We start from the raw sequence: 8,079 nt of genomic DNA on the forward strand, positions 1-8,079 counted from the left end.
ATCGAATTCCCTTCCCACCATGCTAGAGAAAAGCGTGTATGAGTGATTTTTTGGCACTCGTGAACACTGAAAGTAAGAATTGATGTGTTTAGAGCATTATACCTACACGATGAGGGATATGAGGGCGATGATGATCGAGGCACAAAAAGAAAACACACATTTTTTATCTTTACTCTTTTTTTTTTTTTTTTTGAAACTCTCTTTTTTTGAAATTTTTTATTATACTATATGTATGTATAATAATAATAATAATAATAATAATAATAAGTATCATTAGTATCAATCATAATATAAATAATAAATAAAAACTTAATATAACGACCTATTATCTGAGGGAGATCGGGCAAGGTACAAACGACTTTGGCTATCGGTGCAGGTGAAAGCTTTGACCGGGGTAGATTAAATAGGGAAGACTGGTTGGAGGGGAAGATTCACAGGTAGAAGGAAGTCAGGAATGAAGCTGGTTTTGAAGGGGGCCTGTGACAGAAGTGGGTTTTCGTTTTCAGCAGGGAAGTTGGTGAGTTCTAATTTGGTGGGTAGAGGCGACAAGTTTTGCGTGATAGATCAAAGGAGATAGTATTCGAGGACCTAGAGGAAACCAAAGCAGGAAACAGTTGGTAAAGTCGATCGGTATAGGGGCTCATGAGGTTACGGCCAGAAGGAGCGAAGGTAGTAGTCAGTGAGGGAGTCTTGGGGGCTTTTGGAGTTTGGATCGAAAGCTCAGAGGAGGCGAGTTTGGCCGTGGAAGCTTGGTCATGTTGTGGATGAGGGAATTGGGAAGAGGTAATGGATCCTGCAACAGGAGCAGAGAATGTTGAGAGTTCTATCGAGATCGAGCAACTCTGCTTGCGGCTAGAGGTCAGCACAGTGGAGAGTGGTAGGAGGTTCCTCCTGGAAGGGACGTCGAACTCGAGTGGTGTAGGTAGAGACAAAAGAAGGTCGAATACTTGGATTCAGGATTTCACGTGTGGAGTCGAAGAAAGCGTGAGTTCGAAACCGACCAGAAGGAGTCGTTCGTCATCATTTTAACAGCACGAATGGCAGCAACGAAATGGTGAGGAAGTCATGCAAGCGAGGGATAGGAGAATAGATTTGGCGCCGTTTGAACTATAGGATGAGACTGTAGCAGGTAGATTTGAGCAGGAATTCGGGATGGGCTTCGGCAAAGGTAATGAGCAATTTTTTAAAATATTTTAATGGAAAATACTTCTCCATTGCCATGCAAAGAAGTAAGAGCCCCCCAACCAATTCAAGCTTTAATTGCAAAGGTCACATTCCCATATGAAGCCCATGCAAGTTATATTGTCATCATCACATGATAGTAAAAGATTGAAAGACACTTGAAATCAATTAATTTCAGTTGCTTTGCCGTTATTACTGTGCAAGATTCCAAGGAAAGCAGCGCTGGCTTTTCAGCCTCAGATGACTGACTACAGAAGCTTCCAACAACATCACCTTCACAAACCAGGAGACAAGATTGGATCAGGCAGCAGTAAGTTGAAAAAAGGAAGTCACGAGAACCAGAGCTCTTTGAAGAGCCGTTTCATCTTCTTCCCCGCCATGGATTCTGTGAGCGAAGCTCCACGGCCTTTTTTGCACCTTGGCAGCCGCCAGATGAGCCACAAACAACACCCGCGAGAATCAGCTCATGGATCGAACTGCATTGCCTGCTTCATCTTGCCAATCATGGCAGCTGCCATTCTTATGCTGCTCGTCTTCTTACTTCTGTTCGTTCTTCGTCGAGCGAAAAGGAAGACTGATGGGGGAAACAGCTTCGGCAAGAAAGGCTTTGATGAGACGAAGCAGGTTTCCAGGTGCAGTTCTGATATCAAGATAAATGGAATCCGATATAGTCCAGGTATTAGATATGCTCCTAACCTCTAAGCTCGAGCTTGAACGAATAATCGAGTTCAGGTTTAACCTCAATTCTAATAGTTCATTTGGATTCAAGCTGTTGTTATAATAAAATGATTATAAGAAGTTATGAAAAATCACAAAAGATAAGGAAGAGAAGCATAGTTTTTAAATATTTTTAACATGGTACTTAAATAATTGAATTATAATATATTTTAAGTTCATTTTAATATTTTTAAATGAATTAGTTTATGAGCTAAAGAGTTGAATCATGGTTAACTCAAATTTGAATCTTCAGTTCATCAATCATTGTTCAGGAGTTATTTATCGAGCCAAACCTGAATAAGCTTGACTCAATATTCACACCCTTATGCTGGATATTCTTTGACATACTGATTTGAACTTTATTTGTTTGGAGAAAGATGTGAGAAGTTGCCTCTATGGAAGTAAATTAAGCTTTGCTCCACAAGTTAAAAGAAAGGTGGTTCAGGTTTTCACTTACAAGGAGCTTGAGCAGGCCACTGATGGATTCAGTGAGAGAAATCTTATTGAAAATGGTGGATTTGGTGTTCTGTACAGAGGAGTAATGAGCGATGGAACTGCAGCGGCCGTCAAGCTTTTGCAAGTTGAAGGAAAGCAAGGGGAGAAGGCATTCAGAATGGAGGTAAAAATAATTCTGATTTTTTTTTTCCCCTGATTTTCAGTTTAAGATTGTGTTCTTCTCAGCAGTCCCATATAACTTAACTTCACTTAAAAATATGGAGAAATAATGGCTTCATTTACTTTAGAGCTGATACTCTGAAGCACATTAATCAATATCAATGATAATCAAATAAATATGAATAAACTTAAAAACTTTACAGCTGAATAATTTTCAGGCTCCAGATTTTTAGAATGATAGTACTCCTTAACTTTTTTAACCTTAAAAATATTACTTATTCGCAATATTTTTAATCAAATCTGCTTATGGATATTTGTTGGTTATTTTCTCATTCTGATTTTCTCATGTTCTATAAGATGGTAGTGAGGCCTGCAATGCTTTATGGTGCCGAATGTTGGCCATTAAAAGAGAAGCATAATACTAAGTTAAGTGTGGCAGAGATGAGGATGCTTAGATGGATGAGTGGCTTTACCCTTAGAGATAGGATACGAAATGAGCATATACGTGAAAAGGTTGGAGTAGCTCCAGTAGAAGATAAGATTAGAGAGAGTCGCCTTAGATGGTTTGGTCACATAAAAAGGCGGCCTTCCGACGACCCAGTTAAGAGAGTAGAGGTATTAGATTTGACTTGTGTTAAGAAAGGTAGGGGTAGACCTAAAAAGACTTGGTTAGAAAATATTAGGAATGACCTTTCTTTATTAGATTTAAACGAGAATTTGGCTTTTAATAGGACACAATGGAGAAAAAGGATTCATGTAGCCGACCCCACGTAGTGGGATAAAGGCTTGATGTTGTTGTTGTTGTTGTTGTTGATTTTCTCATGTTCTCAAAGAAAATGACAAATATTTGAGTTACTCACTACTTTGTGTGCATTTTCCTTTCCAGCAGAAAAGCAGCTCTTCTTCATCACCTTGTATTTATAAAATCTCAGTTTTTGCAATTGTTTCCAGTTTTGTTCTCAAAATTGTTCTTATTATGCCAGCTTTATGTTGCCTATGAATTTCTCAGAAAATTAATGACATTAATGGATTTCACTATTTATGCTAGCATGCAGGCAAACACAAAATTTGCACAGATGAATACAAGACAATGTTTGAACTGCTACCTCCTCTGTTGGGAATAGAGACTTTATATAAAGATTTAAAACTGGATTTATGCTTCAATCTCATTTTGAAAATTTTGGTGTAGGTAATTTTGTCAGTTTAGTAGTCAGTTTCGGTTGTGATTTCGATTACATTTATCATAAAATATTATAGAAAAATATATTTAAGATACGAAACAAAGAGGATTATCTAATTAAAATTCAGATAACAGTACACATGAATTTTGATGGGAGACCCAGCATAGAGTTTTAACAAAAATTTAGCAACTAATTAAGAGTTTTATGAAATTTTATGAAAAATGTGTTTTTCAGGCGAAAGTTTCATCTAAAAACTAGATTTTTGATCGAAACAGTTGAAGCCAGCCTAAACCAAAATTTTTAAAGGGTTTTGGAACAATTTTGACCAAACCCAAATCGAAACCAATGAAACTGAACTAAAATCACCAAAAATTAAAACTACGCTTTAGACGAAAACAACCTATTAAAATGGATCTAGCAATAAACTATAGGAGCTTTGTGACAAAACTACTTCTAACTTCTAAATGGCATTTATAAGTTTTGAGTATCCATAAGCACTTAGAATGTGTCCAAGTAGAGCATGCTTTCATTTGGCCTTTTGACATGCAATATATTATTTGATTCTCAAAACATGAACGAATATTTTTTATGTTATCTTTAAACCAATACTCAAGGCATATCCCTCATATTTATGATATAATTAAGACAGTTATTAGAACTTACATGACATAGATAGATTTGTTAAATTTGATGCAGGTAGACCTGTTGAGCCGACTGCAATCTCACTATTTGGTCATCTTGCTTGGCTATTGTGCCGATCAGCACCACCGCCTGCTTGTCTTTGAGGACATGCCCAATGGCTGCCTTCAGCAACATCTCCATCCCACAACATATCAGGCGGATAAACCATACCGGCAGCTTGATTGGAAGATCCGTTTAAAGATTGCTCTTGACTGTGCTCGTGGCCTTGAGTTTCTCCATGAGCACTCCATCCCTCCAGTCATCCATAGGGACTTCAAGAGCAGCAACATACTATTAGACCACAATTTTAGTGCTAAGGTATCAGATTTTGGCATTGCGAAGTCATGCTCTTATAAGGTCAATGGCCAAGTGCAGACTAGGGTTGTCGGCACTACCGGATATGTTGCCCCCGAGTGAGTTTTTCTCTTTGCGTTTGATTTTCAATTGTAATCATCTAAAGACAAATTGAAATCACGATTCTTGTGCTTTCGAATAATGCTTGATCTATTAGCTTATATAGCAGATATGCAGCAACCAGCAAGCTAACGACAAAATCAGATGTTTACAGCTATGGAGTTGTTCTTCTTGAACTTTTGACAGGTAGAGTACCTGTGGATATCACTAGGCCTCAAGGAGAACATGTTCTTGTTTCTTGGGTAAGTAACTACCATCATTTGTAGACCAACTACTCAGCATTTAAATTAGATAAAATATTTATGCTAAAAAGATTGAAAAATGAGATGATTATGACTACAAATGGATGTTATGTTAACCTGGAATCATAAATGGCATCTTTCTTCTAGGCTCTTCCGAGACTAACAAACAGAGAGAAAGTGATAGAAATGGTGGATCCAGCTCTTCAAGGCCAGTATTCCATGAAAGAGCTTATTCAGGTAAGCTAAAAAATGAACTTCAGCATTTTAAACTCGCCATGAGTATGCAGATCATACATATATGTTCTGTCCAACATTTGAAATAGGTTGCGGCCATTGCTTCCGTTTGTGTGCAATCAGAAGCAGATTACCGACCTCTCATCACCGACGTGGTGCAGTCGCTGATTCCTCTAGTAAAAAACACACACACAACTTGCTATTCTACTCCAGCTAGATTTAAAGAAGATCAAGTATCGATTATAATGTGATAGGCTTTCTTCTGTTGGATTCCATATTGAAGACGACAATAAGCAGAAGAAATGGCTCAAATTTGACAAGAAGAAGAGGAGATGTATAATTTGTAGACCAGTTAACTTCTAGAGAAAGAAGTGCTATGATTAGTGACTAGCTAGTGAATATTTCAGCCAAACAATTCAGAACTATACTGTTATTTCTTGCATAAAATCATGTTTTTTACAACAAAGCTCTCCTTAAGAATTTGCAGTAGTTTAAATAATAAGAAAACACCATGCTATGTAATTTCATATTCATAAATTTCTAACCAGTGAATCAACTTGACTGTGGCCTAGAAGAATACATATGCATGTGTGAGCCTGATGGAGGATAATAGAAGGCAATTGCATAATAATCTCTGGTTTGGTCTTAGTTAATTAAGCATAAAAACATGTTACTGGTTGGTCCATGGTCATGCTTAAACATGATCCTGGCAAAAAGCTTCAGATTTAATTACTGAAAAAGTAAGACAAGGGTTTCAATTAATACAACTTGGCATGGGAACAAAACCATAATAAAACCAACTACTCATCTTAATCATGCAGAGCTAAAGTTTATTATAGAGAAAGTCTTGATAAATTATGGTTGAATTGCCTCTGTAAACACAAAATTTTAACTAATCTATTTGTGGGCCATGAAAGTATTTTGGAGATATTGTATTAATGTAAAAAATTTTGAAGAGGTCTTGTGAAATTTGTTAATTTTAAAAATTCTTGTAATATCTTGTGTATTTTATAATAAATTCATGTCTTCAAACTCAATCCATGCTATCAATATAAGTAAAGTCTTTGAAGAAAGATTTGGTATACTAAAACTACAAGCAAAATAGATAGAAGTGGTAGAGAGAGAGGGGAGAGTGGCTGCCAACCTCGAGAGTAAAGGGAGGACTTTTTTGGGTGCTCAAAGGAGAGATTTTCCTGTTACTCAAAAAGACGATGTTGCTAATTTTAATTCCATGAAAAGAAAAATCTTTCGGGCATAGAAGGTAGAAGCACACATTTGTACTCTTTTAATAAAAAAAAAAAAGAGAAATAACAATAACAACAATGTCATCTTCTTTAAAAAATAAAATTAAAAAAAAAATAATGTTATCTTCTTTATGTCCGACCTTGATTTTTCTATCAAGTGATTATGTTTCATCCCAATCATTGGCATCCAATTTTATATTAATAAATGTTATATTTTTTTGAGGATTAGTAAAATACTTAATCTCAATGTGATTGTGGATAAGTGAATACTACCAAATCATATGAACATGTGTGTCTTATGTTTGTGATATATCTTGTGTTTATTTTTTTATCTTCAATTGATTTTTTCCTCAAAGCTTTATTATTATGCTAACAAATCAACTGATTCAACTATAACAATTTTTAATATTTCCCTAAACTATCCCACAAAATATCAAGTCTCCTAAAACTTAAGGTTTTGCTGGGTCCATTAGAAGGACCCTAGTTAACACTGATACTTAATTACAAACTTGGAACCCTTCAATCCTAGCCAACCAATCCATTGGATTGTGTTAGGAAATACTTGAGTTTGCAAGTAACCCTAAGGGAAATACTTGAGTTTGCAAGCAAACCTAACCACAATTGGTGAAAACAATGAGTAAAACTGCTGTTTACAGCGGAAAAACAGCAAAATACAGCAGGTTTCTTGGGAAAAACAGAAGAAAACTGATGGAAAAAATGAAGTATTCCACTAGTAGTTGCAGGAAAACAACAAACGACACAAGTTTCTTCATTTCGAGAGGAAGAAATAGCTCTCCAAATCTCTAGCCAAGCCTAGAGCCCAAAAGAAAACCCTAGATCCAAATCTGATTTCAAATTCAAGATAACCCCCAAACCCTAACAACAAAAACTAATCAAAGCAAAAGGAAAATTAATTAATCCCTAAACAACCCCTAATTCAAATTTTCCCTCCCAACGGGCTAATTTTTAGAGAGGAGCGTGTCAATAATGACAATTAACAAAAAGAACAAATTTAATTAAAATTTTAAAAATGAGCAAATACGCCATGCAAATAGGTGTATTCCTAGAGAGAGAAAATGAGAGGAGAGAGGAGAGAGGGAGGGCGGTAACTGGCAAATGGTTTAAAAAAAGATCAAACATATAAAAAATTTAAAATATTATATTTAAATATAAAAGTAATAATTTTTATATCATATTAAAAAAATACATTTCAACAATAAAATTTATATAATATTATTAAAACATAGTTGAAATATAAGTTAAATATTTAAATAACAGTTAAAATAGTAGTTAGGTATTTAAAATAAAATAATAATTATACTTAAATATTATTTCAATTATTATTTTTCTTTCTAAAAAATATAGTATCACTATTAAGTTGCTATTTAAATATTAAAATTTGAATATTAGTTATATATTATTTTGAATATCAAAAAATTATTTTAAATATATTAGTTAAATATTATTTTGAGGTGTGTAAAAGGCAGAATTATATTTTTTTTATAAAAAACATGATAGGCATTTATGTGATTGCCATGTGACTTGTTTGGGTGAAGTTTTGAACTTTTG

The 8,079-nt window shown here is 35.0% G+C and overlaps 1 protein-coding gene across 3 annotated transcripts; it reads left to right on the top strand.

The window, feature by feature from the left end:
- Positions 1-449: 449 nt before the first annotated feature.
- Positions 450-5,727, top strand: LOC110100612 (probable serine/threonine-protein kinase PBL7). Of its 3 annotated transcripts, none has more exons than XM_028697626.1 (6): positions 450-1,858; positions 2,277-2,518; positions 4,392-4,789; positions 4,888-5,032; positions 5,180-5,269; positions 5,356-5,727. In XM_028697626.1, the coding sequence occupies exons 1-6, from the start codon at positions 1,423-1,425 to the stop codon at positions 5,515-5,517; spliced, it is 1,473 nt and encodes a 490-aa protein (XP_028553459.1). In that variant the 5' UTR covers positions 450-1,422; the 3' UTR covers positions 5,518-5,727. The 3 variants fall into 3 exon arrangements, with proteins under 3 accessions (XP_028553459.1, XP_028553460.1, XP_020683859.1); XM_028697627.1 differs by having other exon boundaries at positions 4,897-5,032; XM_020828200.2 differs by having other exon boundaries at positions 4,900-5,032.
- The last annotated feature ends 2,352 nt before the right edge of the window (positions 5,728-8,079 follow it).

Source organism: Dendrobium catenatum, unplaced genomic scaffold (genome assembly GCF_001605985.2).
Source record: "Dendrobium catenatum unplaced genomic scaffold, ASM160598v2 fragScaff_scaffold_981, whole genome shotgun sequence".
In the NCBI taxonomy this organism is placed as follows: Eukaryota; Viridiplantae; Streptophyta; class Magnoliopsida; order Asparagales; family Orchidaceae; genus Dendrobium; species Dendrobium catenatum.